The sequence below is a fragment of the Heptranchias perlo genome, chromosome 1 (assembly GCF_035084215.1).
Source record: "Heptranchias perlo isolate sHepPer1 chromosome 1, sHepPer1.hap1, whole genome shotgun sequence".
NCBI classification, from domain to species: Eukaryota; Metazoa; Chordata; class Chondrichthyes; order Hexanchiformes; family Hexanchidae; genus Heptranchias; species Heptranchias perlo.
In genome coordinates this window covers 29,827,210-29,850,102 of record NC_090325.1, presented here as the reverse complement: position 1 = coordinate 29,850,102, position 22,893 = coordinate 29,827,210, and the positions used below count along the sequence as shown (strand labels likewise).

At 41.9% G+C, this 22,893-nt stretch overlaps 1 protein-coding gene across 3 annotated transcripts in view; it reads left to right on the top strand.

The window, feature by feature from the left end:
• pias2 (protein inhibitor of activated STAT, 2) overlaps positions 1–22,893 on the top strand; it is a 60,453-nt gene that overhangs the window by 18,197 nt on the left and 19,363 nt on the right. For all 3 annotated transcript variants that reach the window (XM_067983141.1, XM_067983132.1, XM_067983152.1), the window contains 5 exons: positions 5,328–5,799; positions 14,696–14,780; positions 15,978–16,028; positions 17,099–17,189; positions 18,181–18,315. In XM_067983141.1, the coding sequence (XP_067839242.1) occupies positions 5,328–5,799; positions 14,696–14,780; positions 15,978–16,028; positions 17,099–17,189; positions 18,181–18,315 (834 nt within the window). The remainder of the gene's footprint in view (positions 1–5,327; positions 5,800–14,695; positions 14,781–15,977; positions 16,029–17,098; positions 17,190–18,180; positions 18,316–22,893) is intronic.

The window sequence follows — 22,893 nt, the reverse complement described above, 5'->3', positions numbered from 1 at the left end:
CTACATTTAAGTCCAAATGATTAATATACATCACAAAAAGCAAGGGACCTAGTACTGAGCCCTGCGGAATCCCACTGGAAACAGCCTTCCAGTCACAAAAACACCCATCAACCGTTACCCTTTGCTTCCTGCCACTGAGCCAATTTTGGATCCAACTTGCCACGTTCCCGTGGATCCCATGGGCTTGTACTTTTTTGACCAGTCTGCCATGTCGGACCTTGTTAAAAGCCTTGCTAAAATCCATGTAGATTACATCAAATGCACTGCCCTCATCGACCCTCCTTGTTACCTCCTCAAAAAATTCAGTCAAGTTAGTCAGATGCGACCTTCCCATACCAAATCCTTGCTGACTGTCCTTGATTACTCCGTGCCTTTCTAAGTGATGGTTTATCCAGTCCCTCAGAATTGATTCCAATAATTTGCCCACTACCGATGTTAGACTGACTGACCTGTAATAACTCGGTCTATCCTTCGCTCCCTTTTTAAACTACAGTACAACGTTAGCAGTCCTCCAATCCTCCGGCACCATGCCTGTGTCCAGTGAGGAATGGAAAATGATGTTCAGAGCCTCCACTATTTCCTCCCTTGCTTCTCTTAACAGTTTGGGATACATTTCATCCGGCCCTGGTGATTTATCTACTTTTAACGATGCTAATCCCCTTAACACTTCCTCTCTCACTATGTTTATCCCGTCTAATATTTCACACTCCTCCTTAACTACAATGTCTGCATCGTCCCTCTCTTTTGTGAAGACAGATGCAAAGTATTCATTTAGAACCATACCAACATCTTCCGCCTCCACACAGGTTACCTTTTTGGTCTCTAATCGGCCCTACTCTTTCCTTAGTTACTCTCTTGCTCTTAATGTATTTATAAAACATCTTTGGGCTTTCCTTGACTTTACTTGCCAATACTTTTTCATGCCCTCCCTTTGTTTTCCTAATTTCCTTTTTAATCTCACCCCGTCACTTACTATACTCCTGTAGGCTTTCTGCAGTATTGAGTTCTCGGTGTCTGACCTAAGCTTTCCTTTTCTGCCTTATCTTACCCTGTATGCTCCTTGACATTCAGGTGGCTCAAGAATTGGCAGTCCCACCCTTTTTCTTTGAAGTCCTGGAGTAATGGTGTTATGAATGGGATACATCATTGTATTGACCAAAATATTTGGGGCATAAGTAAGCCTAGTAAGATGTTTTAAGATTTAAAAACATTTAAATATATCTTGTGAACTGACCACGAGAACCAAGGTTGACCATGCTCACGTGCGTTTAGCTCTATGCTGTATAAGTTCAACACAACAGCTGGCAGTGTCCACTGTTCTAAAGGTAACTGAGCATCATCTTGAAAATTTATGTAATTGCCATAAGGCCACAAATGCAACTGTGCTTAATCAGTGTTACTGGAATTTCAGCAAAGTATAATGATGGGGATGTGAAATCTTTATAGTATGCCCACATGAATTTAGCAGTAAAACTTAGGTTGTGTCTGGAGCAAGTTATATTGCACTAGTGTGAAGTATAGGTCGATCACTGCTGATGGGTACAATTTGATGTAGAGATTAAAAATAAACAATTTTCCTACCGCATATTGGTACTAATATGCTAAACAAGCCTCATGGCACCGCTGGATAACATGTTGTCGTTCGGTGTTGACCATTATATCATAGTAGAAAGAGCTATCCAATTAGTCCCATTTCCCTGCTCTTTCCCCATAGCCCTGTAATTTTTTTAAATCTTCAAGTATTACCCAATTCCCTTTTGAAAGTTATTATTGAATCTGCTTCCACCACCCTTTCAGACAGTGCATTCCGGATCATAACAACTCGCTGCGTAAATTTTTTTTTCCTCAGGTCGCCTGTGGCTCTTTTGCCAATCGCCTAAAATCTGTGTTCTCCAGCTACTGACCCCTCTTCCACTAGAAACAGTTTCTCCTTATTTACTCTGTCAAAACTGTTCATGATTTTGAACACCTTTATCAAATCTCCACTTAACCTTCCCTGTTCTAAGGAGAACAACTCCAGCTTCTCCAATCTCTCCACAAAACTGAAGTTCCTCATTCCTGGCACCATTCTAGTAAATCTCTTCTGCACCCTCTCAAAGACTTTGACATCCTTCCTAAAGTGTGGTGCCCAGAATTGAACACAATATTCCAACTGAGGTCTAACCAGTGTTTTATAAAGGTTTAGCACAACCTCCTTGCTTTTGTACTCCATGCCTCTATTAATGAAGCCCACAATTCCATTTTGTTTTTTAATAGCCTTCTCAACTTGTCCTGCCACCTTCAAAGATTTGTTTATGTGCACTCCCAGGTCTCTCTGTTCCTGTACTCTCTTTAAAATCGTACCATTTAGTTTATATTGCGTCGTCTCATTCTTCCCACCAAAATTCACACTTCTCTGCGTTAAATTTCATCTGCTATGTGTCTGCCCATTTCACCAGTCTGTATAGAAATAACACCTGCAGTTATCACGTATTACGATTTTCTATCAGTCCATGTACATGGTGCTACTGCTGCGAACATCTACTGATACAGTCTGAGAGCTACAAAATTTGTATTAGGTCTTGGACAGTACCATTATACTTTTTTTTATTCGTTCATGGATTGTGATATGAAGCAGATTTGGCTCGACGAGGGAAGCAATGTAACTTGGGAGTCAGGAAGCATTCTATTTGCTTTCTTGGTTGTTGCTCGTGTTGTGTCAAATTTGCTAAAACCCCATCCGTAGGTCTTTCAACCATCATTAGCTCTTTTAGCACCATTCATGGGGTACTTATGTCATCTTTTTCTTCCTATGTGCTGTACTTTGCAATTGTCCATATTAAATTTAATCTGGCGTTGTTCTGCTCAACTATGTATTTTGTCTAACTGAACTACCATCTCAGATTCAACTGCTTATCCTAGTTTGGTAGTGTCTGCAAATTTGGCCAATTTGCATTGAGGTTTTGAATACAAGTCATTAATGTAAATTTAAACACAGCAAAGTCCCAGCAAATCCCTGTGGCACCTTACTCGGTGCCTCCCTACTCCTTTAACAAGTGTTTGCTGCTTCCTACCTCTCAACTAAATTCTTACCCATTCCCAGCTTTTATCCTGGAACCCCACTACGTTAACCTTAAATAGTAGCTTTTCACACACAACTTTGTCAAGGTACACAATATTGTAGGCCTTGGGATGTCATTTCCTCAAAAAAAAAAGTTGAGGTTGGCCAGGCAGGATCTTCACTTTCTGAATTCATGTTGGCTGCTGCATGTTAGGTTATTATTTTACAGGTAATTCTCAAGTTTACTCTTGATCAATTCCTATGTTTCACCCAGTACCAATACTGTATAAGAGTAATAGGTCTGAAGCCTGGGTCTGTTTTGTTAACCTTTTGATAATGGGCATGTCAGTTTTAATTTTGCAATCTACTGGGATCTCCCCAGTGTTCATTGACTACCTCTTAAAGTCTCACTAATTTCATTCATTGTCCTCATAGTCATCAAAGATAAGTACCAGCCACCCCATGGGAATTATTTGTTTTGAGCACTTTTAGCCTGTCTGTGATTTCCGTGTCATTTATTCTCAGCATTGGATTAGCACCATTTAGGGAGGGCATATTCCTGTGTCCCTAGTGAACACTTGAAGAAAGTAGTGATTTAGCATATTAACCATCTCATGTCTCCAGCTAAGGTTTTTTCCAGTTCTCTGTGCTCCTTTAATATGTTTCTGCGTGCTGTTGTATTCCAAGTGAACCCCTTCACCTTTTTCCTGCAGGATTTGTAGAGGTTTCTTAGTTTTGCCTCTGATTAATTTGTTAACCTGTTTGGAGTTATGCTTAAGCTGGCGAATTCTGGGTATGTATTTATTTTGCATATACAGTATTGTGCCCTTAAGGATGTTTGTTGCAAGTTTCAGGTTTGCCATAGATACTCTATTGTAAACTGTCCTGTAAACGGTCTTGAGCATCTTGTGTTCAGCAGTGTGCCTCTACTACCTATTATTTAATTATATGATAGCGTAACACAGATGTGTAACAATCGGACCCCCTTGTGATCTGAACTAGATATCGTATCTTTTGTACATGTCTTCGTATGGACTTCTCTAACCCATCTGAAGGTGGACTGAAACATTTGGTGAGTTGAGGCCAGATAGGAATTGTTGAGTTGCTTTATTACACAGACAAGGGGACATACAGAGTAACAGTCAAAGCACATTCTGTTTACTTCACTCAATCTTGCTTCTCTCCTCAAAAAATGAGAAAAATGATAAACCATGTGGAACAGACCACAGAGAAGGTGGAAGCAGTTAGTGTTGTTTGATTCAAATAAAAATTAGATAGATTTCTTTCGGAAAATAACTTTTTGGGATACATTATATGAGTAATTTGAGACATGACATGGTAAGTGCAGCATGCTTGGGAAGAAAAAGGTGACTTTGGACCTATGGTTCCCAAATCTCTCCACCACTGGGGTTTTCCTTGTGTCATCTCTGGGTTTGTTGTAGACTAATTGATGAGAGATTGATTGTTATGATTAGTCAACAATTATCATTGTATCATGCAACTACCAGGATGGTAGATGGCGAACTGGATGGATCTTGATCTTTTTTCATCAAGCAATTCCTATGTTCCTGTGCCAGTGACTCACCAGTAGATTTGTCAATAATAGTCGTTGTGATCTGGAATGCACCGCCTTAAGGGGATGATGGAGGCAGATTCAATCATGGCTTTCAAAAGGGAATTGGATAAGTACTTGAAGGGAAAAAATTTGCAGGGCTGCAGGGATAAGGTGGGGGAGTGGGACTAGCTGGATTGCCCTTGCAGAGAGCCAGCATGGGCTGAATGGCCTCCTGTATTGTAACCATTCTATGATTCTATGTTGGCTATCCTTACCCGTCCCTGGGGTGTGGACTTAAAGAGAACCTTGATTTTTTATCATTTTAAATTAATGTGAAGATAACTTCATCTATCAGTAGGGTTGAATGCTGAAAAATATTCAATTCAAATCTGAGTGAATGAATTTACAGCAATTTACTATCTAGCATGTTTACATATATGTTGAAATAGAATTTATATAGTACACAAAACGAATGTAGGTAGTCACTGGTCTAATGTAAGACCTTAGCAGTTGTGATAAAGCTAAGGAGATTCTTGCTCCCACATCATTTTCCAGTTTTAGAATAACAGTTTCTATATAGATTGTATAACAGTCAGCATTGAACACAAAAGTACTTGATTATTAAGTTAGTATTTTTCTCTATCAGGAGTTATAGTTCTAAAAGGTTACTAATGCTAAACAATGATGGTTGATGAAAATATTTAGGTTAACTGCTCTTTTTTTATCTTTCAGAATATGGTTTCGAGTTTTCGTGTCTCAGAACTTCAAGTGCTATTAGGTTTTGCCGGACGTAATAAAAGCGGTCGCAAACATGAACTCCTTGTAAGAGCACTACACTTGTTAAAGAGTGGCTGTAGTCCAGCTGTTCAGATCAAGATTAAGGAACTGTACAGACGACGTTTTCCTAGAACTATTGAAAGCCTTGCTGATTTGTCAGCTATAAAGTCTTCTGTTTTCTCTTTGGACAATAACCTCTCGGCTGACTCCGATTTGGCCTCGGGCATTGCGCAGTCTTCGGCATCCACATCAGCCACACCTCAGCCCTCATCTCCACTGGTCAGCCCTGTGTTGCTGCATGAGACTAAACCGAATATAGAAATGCAAGAGGCTTCTCCCTCCATCCATCCTGTCCATCCTGATGTCCAGCTGAAAAGCATACCCTTTTATGATGTATTGGACCTGCTTATTAAACCTACGAGTCTAGGTGAGTTTTAATATTCAAACATTTCAGTAATAGAGTAAAGGAACATTTAAGCCAAACCAAAAAAAAAATCCAAGTACTTGCTTATCTTTTTTAAGCCCTTCTTTCCTGAAGGTAGCAACTTGTGCTGTACTCAGTTCCACAGGTGGTGAGCCTTTGAATACCTTGCTCACGTGATATTGAACTTTGAGTGTTGGTAAGTTATTTGACTGTGGACATCACAGTTGAGAGCTTGCCTAATTTGCATATGTTCAGTTTGAATTGCACAATCTGTATAGTTCAATTTTGCAGGTAACAAAAGCCGCATCGACATCCTAATTGGGGATTGTGCTGCATGACTAAACCAGTGGTTTACCTGGATGTGTGCTGAGTTAGCTGATCTCAGCCGAGGTACCCTCTAAGGTGCTATAATTGCCCTCAGTGTCCCTAGCTGAGGGAGAAAATTTAGCCAGATTTTCTGCATATAATAGCTATTCAATGACTCCTGCTGGAAAGCATTCAGGCACTGATGTCAAATGAGAACATGATTGGTTGCCTGCTATGGCCTCTATGGTCAAATAACCTGCCAACACTTGTTCACTAAACCTTCGCTTGGAGATTCGCCACTTGGGCGAAGCACCAGAGGGATTCTAATGCAGGTCAATGACTGGTATAATTAAGTGAGCTTTACAGTCTGATGATTTAACCTTTTGATTTTTCTTTGTGCTATAAGAAGTCTCAACGGGAATACCACTTATATTGCATTTGAAATTTCCTAAGATGACACTAATGCACAGAAGACAAATAAAAAATAAAATTAATCTGTAAGGGCCTCCTGATTATTCCAGTCATTGATCTGTGAATTAAATTATTTTTTTCATATACTGGGTGTGAAAATAGACCACATTTATACCTCCTGTAGTGTTTCAAAGATCAGAGTATGGAGCTTGAACGGGGTAAATTTTATTTTTAGGTAAGACTCTTACACTACCCCGTACAGCCGTACGTGCACACGCACGCCAGCCACCCCCCTTTTACACAGTCTCCTGTTTTCCCCCCTCTTCTGAGGTGGTTAATGGATAGCAATTAGGAATTCTTGAATGCTGGGAGGTGCAAAGGTCTGATCTGTGTTCACTTGCTTCTTTTTCTTCCCCTCCCACTCCCGCAGTGGGGAAACATCTGGTTCCCGATTGGCACCACCTCATGATTGCACAGTTATAGGGAGAGATCGTGGTGCAAACCTGCTCTCCTCCAATTTATACCATATTGGTTTGTTCCCTTTACTGCCTTTTCTGAAAACATTGGTCAGATGAATCTCGCAGAACATTACAGAGGAAAGAGGTGTGATGAAAATAGTTTAAGTGCTGTGGAAAATTGCTAAAATTGTGCTTTTATTTTAGACAGTTTTCAAAATGGCTAGAATCATAGAAATTTACGGCACAGAAGGAGGCCATTTGGCCCACCGTATCTGTGCAGGCCGAAAAAGAGCTATCCAGCCTAATCCCACTTTCCAGCTCTTGGTCCGTAGCCATGTAGGTTGTGGCACTTCAAGTCCATACCCAAGTACTTTTTAAATGCGATGAGGGTTTCTACCTCTACCACCCTTTCAGGCAGTGAATTCTAGACCCCCCACCATCCTCTGGGTGAAAAAAATTCTCCAACTCCCCTCTAATCCTTCTACCAATTGCTTTAAATCTACGCCCCCTGGTTATTGACCTCTCTGCTAAGGGAAATATGCCCTTCCTATCCACTCTATCTAGGCCCTTCATAATTTTATACACCTCAATTAAATCTCCCCTCAGCCAAAGAAAACAACCCCTGCCTTTCCAATCTTTCCTCATAGCTAAAATTCTCCAGTCCTGGCAACATCCTCGTAAATCTCCTCTGTACCCTCTCTAGTGCAATCACATCATTCCTGTAATGTGGTGACCAGAACTGCACGCTATGCTCTAGCTGTGGCCTAACTAGTATTTTATACCGTTCTAGCATAATCGCCCTGCTCTTATATTCTGTGCGTCGACTAATAAAGGCAAGTATGCCGTATGCCGCCTTAACCACCTTATCTACCTGTCCTGCTACCTTCAGGGATCTGTGGATGTGCACTCCAAGGTCTCTCACTTCCTCCACACTTCTCAGTATCCTCCCATTTATTGTGTGTTCCCTTGCCTTGTTTGCCCTTCCCAAATGCGTTACCTCACACTTCTTCGGATTGAATTCCATTTGCCACTTTTCTGCCCATCTGACCAGTCCATTGATATCTTTCTGCTGTCTACAGCTTTCCTCCTCACTGTCAACCACACAGCCAATTTTTTATCATCTGCAAATTTCTTAATCATGCCCCCTACATTTAAGTCTAAATCATTGATATATATACCACAAAAAGCAAAGGACCCAATACTGAGCCCTGTGGAACTCCAATGGAAACATCCTTCCAGTCACAAAAACACCTGTTGACCATTACCTGCCACTGAGCCAATTTTGGATCCAACTGCCACTTTTCCTTGGATCCCATGGGTTTTTACTTTTCTGACCAGTCTGCCATGTGGGACCTTGTCAAAAGCCTTGCTAAAATTCATGTAGACTACATCAAATGGCTAGAATTTAATATGGAAGCTGTTCCGTATTAAATTTCACATGGAAGGCTGCAGGCAGGTTTAACCTTTAGTAGCCTTTGAGCCCTAGATAAACAAATGCATTCGGAAAAGGCTGTACTGAATTCCTTGTTGTCTAATTCTCTATTGTTTTTAAGTATTATACTCGGTATGTTGTGTTTTACTGCACCTATGTTTTATTCAACCTGTAAATAAATTTATTAGTATTAGCATTAACACATTGGTCTGAATGTAGAGTTTTCTGCCTTTCAAAGTAAGTAGGAGAATGTGGTGGGTGTCCTACATGATCTCTGGCGTGCTATGTATTGTAATTAAGAGGTAATGTAAATCCTAGCACGACACTCTACACGTGGTTCAAAAAAGGGCACGTGTTTCGGATCGTAGGAGACTTGGTCTGTTTATGGACAACACTTTCATTGTGAGCACGTGTTGGGACAAAACCCAAACCATAACAAAAGTATCCAATTTTTGAATTGTTTAAAACAATCAAGTTTCCTCATCTCTAAAATAAGTCGCATAGAGAAAAAGAAATCAGAACATTTTCTTAATGGTGAGATACTAGGAGCTGTGGAGGAGCAAAGGGATTTAGACGTCCCAGACTCTTCCAGCACCATCCCTGGGTACGTCCTGTCCCACTGCAGGACAGACCAACCAGAGGTGGCAGTACAGTGGTATACAGTCAGGAGGGAGTGGCCCTGGGAGTCCTCAACATTGCCTCTGGACCCCATGAAATCTCATGGCATCAGGTCAAACATGGACAAGGAAACCTTCTGCTGGTTACCACCTACCGCCCTCCCTCAGCTGATGAATCAGTCCTCCTCCATGTTGAGCACCACTTGCAGGAAACACAGAATGTACCCTGGGTGGGGGACTTCAATGTCCATCACCAAGAGTGGCTTGGTAACACAACTACTGACCGAGCTGGCTGAGTCTTGAAGGACATAGCTGTCAGACTGGGCTTGCAGCAGGTGGTGAGCGAACCAACACGAGGGAAAAACCTACTTGACCTCGTCCTCTCCAATCAACCTGTCACAGATGCATCTGTCCATGACAGTATTGGTCGGAATGACCACCGCACAGTCCTTATGGAGACGAAGTCCCGTCTTCACACTGAGGACACCATCCAACGTGTTGTGTGGCACTACCACCATGCTAAATGGGATAGATTCAGAACAGATCTAACAGCTCAAAACTGGGCATCCATGAGGCGCTGTGGGCCATGAGCAGCAGCAGAAATGTATTCCAGCACAATTTGTATCCTCATGGCCAGGCATATTCCTCACTCTACCATTGCCAACAAGCCAGGGTATCCACCCTGGTTCAATGAGGAGTGTAGAAGAGCCTGCCAGGAGCAGCACCAGGCATACCTAAAAATGAGGTGCCAACCTGGTGAAGCTACAACACAGGACTACATGCATGCTAAACAGGGGAAGCAACATGCTATAGACAGAGCGAAGTGATTCCACAACCAACGGATCAGATCAAAGCTCTGCAGTCCTGCCACATCCAGTCGTGAATGGTGGTGGACAATTCAACAACTGACGGGGGGAGGAGGAGGCTCCGTAAACATCCCCATCCTCAATGATGGCAGAGTCCAGCACGTGAGTGCAAAAGACAAGGCTGAAGCGTTTGCAACCACCTTAAGCCAGAAGTGCCGGGTGGATGATCCATCTCGACCTCCACCCGATATCCCCACCATCACAGAAGCCAGTCTTCAGCCAATTCAGTTCACTCCACGTGATATCAAGAAGCGGCCGAGTGCGCTGGATACAGCAAAGGTTTTGCGCCCCGACAACATCCTGGCTGTAGTGCTGAAGACTTGTGCTCCAGAACTAGCTGCGCCTCTAGCCAAACTGTTCCAGTACATCAACAACACTGGCACCTACCCGACAATGTGGAAAATTGCCCAGGTATGCTCTGTCCACAGAAAGCAGGACAGATCCAATCCGGCCAATTACTGCCCCATCAGTCTACTCTTAATCATCAGCAAAGTGATAGAAGGTGTCGTCGACAGTGCTATCAAGGAGCACTTACTCAACACTAACCTGCTCACCGATGCTCAGTTTGGGTTCCGCCAGGTCCACTCGGCTCCAGAGGTGAGGTGAGAGTGACTGCCCTTGACATCAAGGCAGCATTTGACCAAGCGTGGCACCAAGGCGCCCTAGTGAAATTGAAGTCAATGGGAATCGGGGATAACTCTCCAGTGGCTGAAGTCATACCTAGCGCAAAGAAAGATGGTAGTGGTTGTTGGAGGTCAACCATCTCAGCCCCAGGACATTGCTGCAGGAGTTCCTCAGGGCAGTGTCCCAGGCCCAACCATCTTCAGCTGCTTCATCAATGACCTTCCATCCATCATAAGGTCAGAAATGGGGATGTTCGCTGATGATTGCACAGTGTTCAGTTCCATTCACAACCTCTCAGATGATGAAGCAGTCTGCGCCCGCATGCAGCAAGACCTGGACAACATTCAGGCTGTGACTGATAAGCGGGAAGTAACATTCGTGCCAGGCAAGTGCCAGGTAATGACCATCTCCAACAAGAGAGAGTCTAACCACCTTCCCTTGACATTCAATGACATTACTATCACCGAATCCCTCACCATTAACATCCTGGGGGTCACTATTGACCAGAAACTTAACTGGACCAGCCATATAAATACTGTGGCTACAAGAGCAGGTCAGAGGCTGGGTATTCTCGGGCGAGTGACTCACCTCCTGACTCCCCAATGCCTTTCCACCATCTACAAGGTACAAGTCAGGAGTGTAATGGAATACTCTCCACTTGCCTGGATGAGTGCAGCTCCAACTACACTTAAGAAGCTCGACACCATCCAGGACAAAGCAGCCCACTTGATTGGCACCCCATCCACCACCCTAAACATTCACTCCCTTCACCACCAGCGCACCGTGGCTGCAGTGTGTACCATCAACAGGATGCACTGCAGCAACTCGCTAAGGCTTCTTTGAAAGCACTTCTGGAACCCGCGACCTCTACCACCTAGAAGGACAAGGACAAGGACCAGGGCAGCAGGCACATGGGAACAACACCACCTGCACGTTCCCCTCCAAGTCACACACCATCCCGACTTGGAAATATATTGCGGTTCCTTCATCGTCGCTGGGTCAAAATCCTGGATCTCCCTACGCTGCAGCACTGTGGGAGAACCTTCACATGGACTGCAGCGGTTCAAGAAGGTGGCTCACCACTACCTTCTCGAGGGCAATTAGTGATGGGCAATTAATGCTGGCCTTGCCAACGACGCTCACATCCCATGAACGCAAAAAAAAAGTACACATCACTAAAAGCTACTGCACAGGTACAAAAATGAATCAAAAAAGCTGATGGAATGTTGGGCTTTATCTCAAGGGGGTTGGCATTGAAAAGTGAGGAAGTGATGTTTCAGTTGTACAGAGCTTTGGTCGCTCCAACTGGAGTACTGCATTCAGTTTTGGGCACCAAACCTCAAAAGGTATATTGTCTTTGGAAGGGGTATGGTGCAGATTCACCATAATGATACCAGACTTAAAGGATTAAATTATGAGGATAGGTTGCATAAACTTAGCTTGTATTCCCTGGAATTTAAAAGCTTGAGGGGTGACCTAATTGAGGTATTTAAAATGATTAAGGGATTCGATATCGTAGATGCAGCAGAACTATTTCTTCTGTTGGGAATCCAGACCATGAGGGCATAATCTTAAAAATAAAGCTGGGCCAAGTTTCCTTGACTTGTTTGATGGTAATGTGAAGATTTGGGATATATACTTGCCGCTACTTTCCAGCATGAATTAACACTCCATGTATCTTGGTATGGTTCCGCGACAACTCAGTATGTAAATTCGCTATCCAATATAGAATTGGATAGAATAATACCAAGAAGGTTTCATGTTCAATTTTAGTCAATGTTTATTTAGTTGACCTTGGTCAGAGTGGTGGTTGGTTCATTACAGTTGGCTTCGGGGGTCTAGGGGGTGCCTTGGGCTAGAGAAGGAGAAACATTATTGGGGGATCTTGCTCAACTGATGATTCTTCATGTATGCGGCATGATGGTGAGTGCTAGCACCCCATTCAACCTGAAGGGATAGCGCCGTTGAGCTCAATCTTGTTCGGACATGATGTCCACAGGCACACTTTACAACATTGGTTAGCCATCAACGCTGGCTGATCTTTTTATCTCCCAATTCCTGTAGCGTGGGGACAGTGAGGCCACCTTTAATGCCCACTGCTTGCATGATTGGGGTCACCTAATACAGTACTGACACCCTCTAATTGTGAACTGTGAAGCGCTTTGGGACATTTTGCAATTTTAAAGGCTCCATATAAATGTAAGTTGTCATTCAGACGTAGGAGGAACTCAAAGTATGAACGTGTACAAATTACAGCACTTGCCCTTGGGTCCTATTGTTAAACTAGCAAATTACTCAAGGTGACAACGTACAGAGAGCGTAATTGAATTAATGAGCTTCAAGAGACAATATAATCACCTGTTACTGATTCTTCTGACTTTCAGTTAGAGGTCGAGTTCCCCATGAATGCCTTGCATTACAGCTGAAGCTTGGAGCTTCTTAGTGTTTTCTGCAGGCTCTATTCTGCCTTAGAGAACTGTTAGATTTACAGTGTAACAGGGAAATGCTCCTATACTTTGAACTCATTTTACAAGAGTATTTGTACTAATTCTACCTTATTCAACATATTTCTGGCAGCTGCTAAAACGTTGGAACTTTTTTATTTTCTGTTTTTCTCTCTTGAAGGATTAACTTTTTGCTTCGCTACAGTTCCACTAACAGCCTTCAAGTGCATTGACCAAGTGACCATTCGTCCATGTGTGAAATTGGGCAATTAACGTTGGCAGACTATTTGTTTCTAAAAGACATCACAGCTGAGTATGATTCCCTCCACACCATGCAGATCATTTACCCTTTAGGTTATTGGGGAAGCTTGGAAATTTCTAATACTGAAAGTAAGAGATGTTTTTTAGTTGGTACTTCACCTTACTTGGCAGAGAAATTGTTTTTCTTTAAATAGCACCTTTGCTTACTTGGCAGAAGAAGAATTTTTTTAAAATTGCGCTTCATGTTACTTGGCAGAGAGGGTACAGAACTGCCCAAGTCGTTGGCTAATGCAATTCTGAAGCCAACTGCTAGGATATGATCGAATGTGCCACCACACCACTTTTCCCAAAGTAAAATTAGGAATCTACAGAATTAGCTAACTTTTTATCTGTAATTATCACTTGCCAACCTGGTGGTATGTTCCTCCAGTGGGAGTGAGCGACAATGTGAGCTTTACACTTTCTATAGACATACTGGTAGTCAGAAAAGTTTTCGACTTGGAACCTCTGACAAAATTATCAGATGTTTCACTGAACTTTTTTTGTTGAGGCATGTATACAGGTGATGGACCATATTATAGACTTCAGTGAAGGGAACTTGTGTAGATCTGTATCAAGTTCCATTGTAGTGCTCCTTCAGTGGCTAAGTGGGTGAATACACTGCCCAGTGTGCAACTAATCTGTACCTTCCAGCAAAGTCTCCAGTTTGATCCTGATCTCAAGCAGGGTCTAGATTTAGGAAAAATCAACCAGAGTTCCTGCTCGCAGGAGAGTAAGCATGTGTGGATGTAGGGTGGGGATGGACTTCGGCTCAGCTGTGATCACCTCCATGGTTGAATGATTTTCTGATATTTGCTGTGTTCACTGTCTTGTGAATGGCCACTTGGATGAGGTACCGGAGGGTGTTTGGTATTTGTGAAACCTTACCCTACATGAGTCAGTCCATTCGTTCAGGAAAGGAAGGAATTTTTAAAAATTCCATTTTGCCTATGTTAAGGGAGCAGACTCTCCTTTTTGGGCTCATTGACTCTTTGTGGTTCTTTGCTTCACATCATGTCTACTGAAGAAAGAAGCAAACTTGAATTCTTCTAAAGCCGTATCACACCCTTGAGGTGTCCCAAGTGTATCACAAGCAATGAATACTTCTGCATTGCAGTCATTATCACATAGGCAAATGTGGCATGCAGCAAGATTCTGTAAGAAGCATCAAGATGAAATACCAGTTTATCTGTTTTTGGTGATGCTGCCATGGGTGCATTCACGGCCATTGGAACTGACAGGGCCTTGATTTAACATTTCATCCAAAAGATTGCAATTTGGACAATGCAGCATTCCAATACTGCACTATTGTCAACCTGGATTATGTGCTGAAGTGTAGGAGTGGGTCTTGAACCCACAACCTTTGACTCGGAGGCAAACGTACTACCAATTAAGCCAAACTGAAGGCTTTTAATGAACCGTATACTTTTTTGTTATTCAGTGCCATCAAACATTCAACGATTCCAGGAAAAATACTTTATCTTCGCATTGACTCCTCAACAAGTAAAAGAAATATGCATTTCTAGGTAAGAATGACATAGGTTTCTATTTTAATGTTTTGCCAGGTCTTACTTGAGCAAAAGGAAACTGGATAAAAAATAGTTTTGTCTCAGTGACTATTTAAAGCAATTTTCTTTAGATACTTTTACGTGTCTCGCATTATTTTAAAATTAACCTAACCAGTTTAGGTTAAACATTGGTAACATATTGAGACCTCAGCAACAGTCTTCAGACTGACAGAGGCTTTCACTGTACAGTAATAATGTAAGACTTGAAGGTACATTGGAGGCTTCCTGAATTGATAATCAGCACAGAATTCTATTAGCTTTGTCATTAAAGGACTGTGTTGTTAGACTCCTCTCGCATGGATTCTCAGTAAGCTTGTTGGGGGGGAAGGGGTAGACTGAGAGAGAATTGCTCTGAGGTTGTCCAAGAGAAGGGTGAATTAGAAGATCTCTGCCCTCTGGAGGGGGGGAAACAACTGAAGCCTTGGTGATGTGGTTTGACGGATATTCTGATGACTCACTTCTGTTATTTCTATATCTTATAAATTGTCTCCAAGTAGGCCTACAAAAGCTTAATTGATAAAGGCACTGCCAATTGTGAAACAACTGTAGAGTTCAGAGAGTTCCCAGATTTGATCCCTGATCTGGCTCAGTTAGGTGATTTCAGCTGGGCTTTAGTTGGTACAGTACAATTGGCTTCAGCAGTCCTGAACTAGGCAAAAGGAATATCAGCCAGGGGATTTGCTTCTGATTTACTATCCAGTGACCCCTATTGGAAAGTATGCACACAGATGTCCGGTGAGGACAGGATTGGACTCAACCTGTGATGCCTCTATGGTTGAAAAGCCTAGTATTCACTGTCTAGACACTCCCATATAGAATGGCCAATTGGGGACGGACTGCAGTCAACATTTGTACAGTCAAAACTGTACTCTGAGATGAGTTGGTGCCTTCAGGGATGAGTGCAAGAACAAAAACAAATTTCCACAAGTTATGTGTGATCTCAATATTCATTGTGTCCTCTCAATATTCATTAGGGATTATTGGGTTTACTTTTTACTGTCATCGGTACTTTATCTTTGGCATACAAATCTTGTTTTTCTCAATAGATTTTTCTTACTTTGGCTTGAAAATAGATAATTCAATGTTTATATTATGAGAGAAATTGGTGCAACACTGTTTACTTCTAAGTAACTTGATCTATCGCATTCTTTATAGGGACTTTTTGCCAGGTGGAAGAAGAGACTATATTGTGCAGGTGCAGTTGAGGTGAGTTAATCCTTTTGAGTAGATTGTTCAGATGAGGTGAGTTTAATCTCTGTGAAATATTTTGCTGTTTTTTTTAGTTCCATCTTAGAGACAATGCCATATTTTGTTGAAACTTATTAGTGAAGTTGCACAGTATTTTGAGCACCACAGACATTTAAACCTGTCCCTCCCCTTCTCTTGATAAAATTCCAGTCTTACCTTTGCTGTTGAGGAGAAGACCAGATGCTTCTTACCTCAACACATGGGAGGAGAAATCATACATTAGAACAGGTCCACAAATAAGCTACCTGTTCACCATCTTGGCTAGACGATGGTATGTGTATATGGCATGGAGAAATCTATAAAATATGTAACATTTGCCAAAAATTACTTCTCGTATGATGAAAATTGTTTAGGTTATCAATATGAGCTTAAAATTTCGCAACTGAAAAAAATATGGACAATATTTCCATAGATGTAGTGTAAAGGAACAGACAATGTGATTTTAATGTGGTGTTCGGGGAGGGGGGGCATGGGTAAACAAGTGACCCAATGGAAACTCTCAGTAAAACTAAGTATTAATGGCAAGTATTGATCCTGTCTTGATCTTTTATCTGTAACAATATTATGCAACTATATGTGGTTGCTGAGTGTTTGGAATTTTGAATTAACTGTTTAATGATGGGGACATTTCCTGCATTTGAGTTTCATAGTAACCCTATTTTGTTCCAATATTCATAGCTCCACCTTTACATTTTAACAGCCTTTTAAGGTAGTTAACATATACGGTAGTTCTGTCCTCTTTTTCAATATGCTGTGTTGAATTTATTTTGATATTAGATTTTTTTTCTAAATAAATGTTGATTTAACTCTGAAGCACCTTGGGACATTTTTCTAAGTTAAAGGCACGATATCATTGCAAGTTGTTAATACTTGTGAAGCATGGGTTGAGGATGTAGACTTCAGTCCGATGAGTGGATTAGGCTGAATTGGCCTTTACTTTTTTTTCCTAATAAGAGGAATGCTGTTTCTTTAGCAGAATCCTTAGCAGATCTTTTGTTTATCCGATTCCACCATTCGTTTGGTTTCAGGTTTTGCCTCGCAGAGACGAGCTGTCCCCAGGAAGATAATTATCCTAATAATTTGTGTATAAAAGTAAATGGAAAAATTTATCCCTTGCCGGTAAGTTTTTTTAAAAAAAATTGTGCAAACGTATTTTTTGGGGGTGGGAAGGGTGAATGAATGCTGTGCTGATCAGGTGAACGGTGTTGGTGCTGGAAGAATAGACATATTTCTACTCTGGTGCCTACAGTCCACCATCATGCACTCCTAGGTAAGGTAGAGAATGAGTTAAATGTAAGGTAAAGTCTTGTGCTGCGAGTGCTTAAACCAGTTTTTCTTAGAATTCTTGTAGACCATCAATCTGGGCTATTTTCAGACCTATAGCAGAATTTTTAAGTTTGTTATTATGAGATTGTGGTTTACGGTTTTAAACAGAATTGCTTGTAGGAAAACTGAGATTTTTTTTTATGCAGAAGGCTGTCAGGGTATGAAATTCTTTTCCAGAACCGTAGGTGGATACACCATCTGTAATAAAAGGGAAATGGATAAATATTTAAAAGAGAATAATTTAAAAGGATATATGGGGAAAGGGCAGGGAAATGGGATTTAGTGGATAGTACTTCACAATGGGCCAAATGGCCTTCTCCTGTTATGTAAAATTCTATAATCCTCTGCAAATAAATAAAGGATAAGTCTGGTGTGTATTACAAGCTGGCAACACATTGAATAAGTACATTATATCAATGTCCAGCCACTTTCATCAGGGTCACTGATTAGCTATCAGAGTGGGAACCCCACCCAGGGCATTGCAGCCTCAGTTGTGCACAGCTAACCTGGCACAGCCTGAGGATTGGACCCAGGAACTTCCTAGTCCATCTGGTTCATGTACTCACTGAGCCATCGGCGGAGCTTCAATGTTGTATTCATTGCTAGGATATACAAGAACACTGCCTGCATTGTTATTCCATGGATTTGCTACGGGACGCACGATAAGTACAGAGTTTTTACTTGTGTTAATTTTAGTTCTTTCCAGCCCATTATTAACTCTTGATGCTACCTTTGTTGTTGGTAATTACAATATGCCCTGCTGATCATTGTTCTTTATTTTCAGGGGTTTACACCACCACTTAAAAATGGCGTTGAGCAGAAGCGACCTGGTCGGCCGTTAAACATCACGTCGCAAGTTAGGCTCTCGTCAGCTGTTCCCAATCAGATTTCTGTTTCTTGGGCGCCAGAAATGGGAAGAGTAAGTGCCATACCTGCTATGGAGCGATAAACCCGGGCCTCATTTAGGAGCAAATGTGGACATTTTCTTCTTTCTTGCTCTGTTTAGTAAGAGCTGCTTGCAACAAACTCACTTCATTGAAAACATGTTGTGTTGTGGAAAAAAAGTACAAAGATTTCTGAGTATAAGTTACTATTATTAAGTTAGCTTGGCTCAGTGGTAATATCCTTGCTTATGAGTCCAGAAGGTCATGAGTTCAAGCCCCACTCCTGGATTTGAGCATTTCATCCAGGCTGACACATACATCAGTGCAGTGCTGTTTGAGATGCTGTCCTTCAGATGAGAATTTAAACTGAGGTCCCTGTTTGGCTATTCAGGTGGATGTAAAAGGTCAAATTGTACTATTCAAATAAGAGCAGGGGAATTTCCTGGTGTCCCGGCTACTATTTATCCCTCCAGCCTTCACCATTAGAATCAAACTAACTGGTTATTTATCTCATTGCGGTTTGTGAGACCTTGTTGAGTGCAAATTGGCCACTGCATTCGCCGACATAGGTGACTACACTTCAAAAGTACGTAGTTGGCTATGAAGCATTTTGGGACATCCCAAGGAATTATATAAATGCAAGATTTTTCATTTTCTCTTTCTTGGAGAATGCTTTCTGGAAGGTGGAAATGTGAAGTCAGAGTTAATTTTTTTTAAAAAATGGGATGTTTCTTTGGAGGAGCAGAAAATGGGGTTATTGAGGCCAATTCTCATACCACCACTGCTGTGTGCTTGAGATTAGCTAATTTAGCATAGAGCAACCAGCAGTGCGTTGTGCCTATTTAGGATTTATATTCTCTGGTTACTGTTCATGTTGATTATGTTTCGACAAATTTGCTTGAGTTCTTTGAGGACATAACGTACAGGGTGGATAAAGGGGAACCAGTGGAAGTAGTGTATTTAGACTTCCAGAAGGCATTCGACAAGGTGCCACATAAAAGATTATTGCTCAAGATAAAGAATCACTGGATTGGGGGTAATATTCTGGCATGGGTGGAGGATTGGTTATCTAACAGGAAGCAGAGAGTTGGGATAAATGGTTCATTCTCGGACTGGCAACCAGTGGCCAGTGGTGTTCCGCAGGGGTCGATGCTGGGTCCCCAACTCTTTACAATCTATATTAACGATTTGGAGGAGGGGCCCGAGTGTAACATATCAAAGTTTGCAGATGATACAAAGATGGGAGGGAAAGTAGAGCGTGAGGAGGACATAAAAAACCTACAAGGGGATATAGATAGGCTGGGTGAGTGGGCGGAGATTTGGCAGATGCAATACGATATTGGAAAATGTGAGGTTATGCACTTTGGCAGGAAAAATCAGAGAGCAAGTTATTATCTTAATGGCGAGAAACTGGAAAGTACTGCAGTACAAAGGAATCTGGGGGTCCTAGTGCAAGAAAATCAAAAAGTTAGTATGCAGATGCAGCAGGTGATCAAGAAGGCCAACGGAATGTTGGCTTTTATTGCGAGGGGGATAGAATATAAAAACAGGGAGGTATTGCTGCAGTTATATAAGGTATTGGTGAGACTGCACCTGGAATACTGCATACAGTTTTGGTGTCCATACTTAAGAAAAGACATACTTGCTCTCGAGGCAGTACAAAGAAGGTTCACTCGGTTAATCCCGGGGATGAGGGGGCGGACATATGAGGAGAGGTTGAGTAGATTGGGACTCTACTCATTGGAATTCAGAAGAATGAGAGGCGATCTTATTGAAACATATAAGATTGTGAAGGGGCTTGATCGGGTGGATGCGGTAAGGATGTTCCCAAGGATGGGTGAAACTAGAACGAGGGGGCATAATCTTAGAATAAGGGGCTGCTCTTTCAAAACTGAGATGAGGAGAAACTTCTTCACTCAGAGGGTTGTAGGTCTGTGGAATTTGCTGCCCTAGGAAGCTGAGGAAGCTACATCATTAAATAAATTTAAAACAGAAATAGACAGTTTCCTAGAAGTAAAGGGAATTAGGGGTTACGGGGAGTGGGCAGGAAATTGGACATGAATTTAGATTTGAGATTAAGATCAGATCAGCCATGATCTTATTGAATGGCGGAGCAGGCTCGAGGGGCCGATTGGCCTACTCCTGCTCCTATTTCTTATGTTCTTATGAAGAGTGAAGAAGGTTAGCTTAGGTGAGGGTTAAATAAGTCCTTAACTTTTGAATTTTTCAGCATTACTTGTGTCCAGTTTTGACCAGACCACTTCAATGGAGAGAAATACTTAGACTTTCACAAGTGGATTTTTGTTGATTGTGAAGCAGAACAAGTAAGCATGGTGATCCAAGAGTTGGTCGAGTAAAATTCAGGCCTGTTTTACAAATGTGCTGCTTGGATCCTTAGTGAGTTGTGGAAATAGAGCTGCGTCTGGTTGAAGAAAACATGCATTTCAATTAACTTTATAGGTTGTACAAGGTAATCACGGATGAGAAAGGAAGTTCAATCCATCTTAGTTCACCCATCCAGAAAGGCTGTTTAGTCCGTGTCCCCCCCCCCCCCCCCCCCCCCCAATTTAGTGGCGTCCAATTATTTCTTAATTAGTTTGAGTGTTCGCTTTCACATCACTGTACAGAAGTCCATTCCATGTATTGATCACTTTGTGTGAATCCTAAATTTGCATTTTACTTGTTTAACCTGTTCCCTTGTCCTATTTTCACAATTTAATTTGGAAGTAATATTTTTTAACTTTGTTTTTACCTTCTCCATAGTGTTTGATATCTTGTATTCTTCCTCACTCTCATCTCTCGGATGCCCTTTCACCAGGCTCAAACGCCCATGTTTCTCCAGTCTTTCGTCATAACTCAGATCTCCACGCTGTGCTTCACTATCTCCTTGTATCTTGTGGCTAGAACTGGACACAGTACTCAAGGGGCGGTCTGGCCCGAACATAATGCAGTTTAAGCATGACTTCTTCAACTTGTATTATACTTTTGGCTTTGATGATTATTCAAAACTCTGCTGTCCGTATCCTAACACGCAATGTCCCATTCACTCATCACCCCTGTGCTCTCTGACCTACATTGGTGCCCCGCCCACTAATGCCTTGAATTTAAAATTCTAATCCTCGTGTTCAAATCCCTCCATTGGCTTGCCCCTTCTTAACTCTGTAATCTCCTCCAGCCGTACAACCCTCCGAGAACTCTGCGTTCCTCTAATTCTGGCCTCTTGCGTATCCCTGACTTCCTTTGTCCCACCATTGGCGGCCGTGCCTTCAGCTGTCTAGGCCCCAAGCTCTGAAATTCCCTCCCTAAACCTCTCCACCTCTCTCCTCCTTTAAGACCCTCCTTAAAACCTACCTTTTTGACCAAGCCTGTCCAAATGTGTCCTTCTTTGGCTAAGTGTCAATTTTTGTCTGATTACGCTCCCATGAAGGGTTTTGGGATATTTTACTACGTTAAAGGTGCTATATAACTGCAAGTTGTTACTACTCTGTGGTAGTTGAACATGGGCTTTATTAATAGAGGTGTGGAGTACAAAAGGAAGGAAGTTATGCTAAACCTTTATAAAATACTGGTTAGGCCTCAGCCTATTGTATTCAATTCTGGGCACCGCACTTTAGGAAGGATGTCAAGGCCTTGGAGCAGGTGCAGAAGAGATTTACTAGAATGGTACCAGGGTTGAGGGACTTCAGTTACGCGGAGAGACTGGAGAAGCTGGGGTTGTTCTCCTTAATAACAGAGATGGTTAAGAGAAGATTTAATAGAGGTGTACAAAGTCATAAAGGGTTTTGATAGAGTAAGTAAGGAGAAAGTGTTTCCAGTGGCAGAAGGGTCAGTAACCAGGGTCCACAGATTTAAGGCAAACGAACCAGAGGTGAGATGAGGAGTAATTTTTTTACACAGCGACTTATGATCTGGAATGCACTGCCTAAAAGGATGGTGGAAGCAGATTCAATAATAACTTCCAAAAGGAAAATGGATAAATACATGAAGGGAAAAAATTTACAGAGCAATAGGGAAAGAGCAGGGGAGTTGGACTAATTTGTAGCTCTACCAAAGAGCCGGCACAGGCACGATGGGCTGAATGGCCGCCTCCTGTGCTGTTGATACTATGTGTCGAGGCTACTAAGACCCCTGGGCTCTTCTCATTAATGCAGAAGTTTTCGGCAGCCCCTTGCTCCTTCTCTCTTCCTCTTCCCCGATCCCCCCCCCCCCCCCCCCAAAAAAGAAGGATGTTCTTGTCTAGCAGTGGCTTCAGCTCAAACTCAAACTGGCAAGTTACAACTTTCTACCTTTTCTGACATGATTTTAGACATTCAATCTTATACTTCTCCACCTTCAGTTTTATTTTGTGTATAATGAAAATGCATCATAAAAGTCATTGTCATTAGTGAAAGAATGATAAAAGCTGACTGTCACTGAGGTAATGCTCTATTTTATGGCCACTGAAATTGTGTTTTCAAAGAAAAAAGACCAGTGTTTATATACAAAATTCCCAAATAGCTATGTAACCATAAATAAATTGTAGATATTCTAAATCATTGTGACTTCCAGGAGCAATGCCTTGAAGTGGGAAATGGCATTTGTATATATAATATTCCAAGGGTGTAACATGGCAG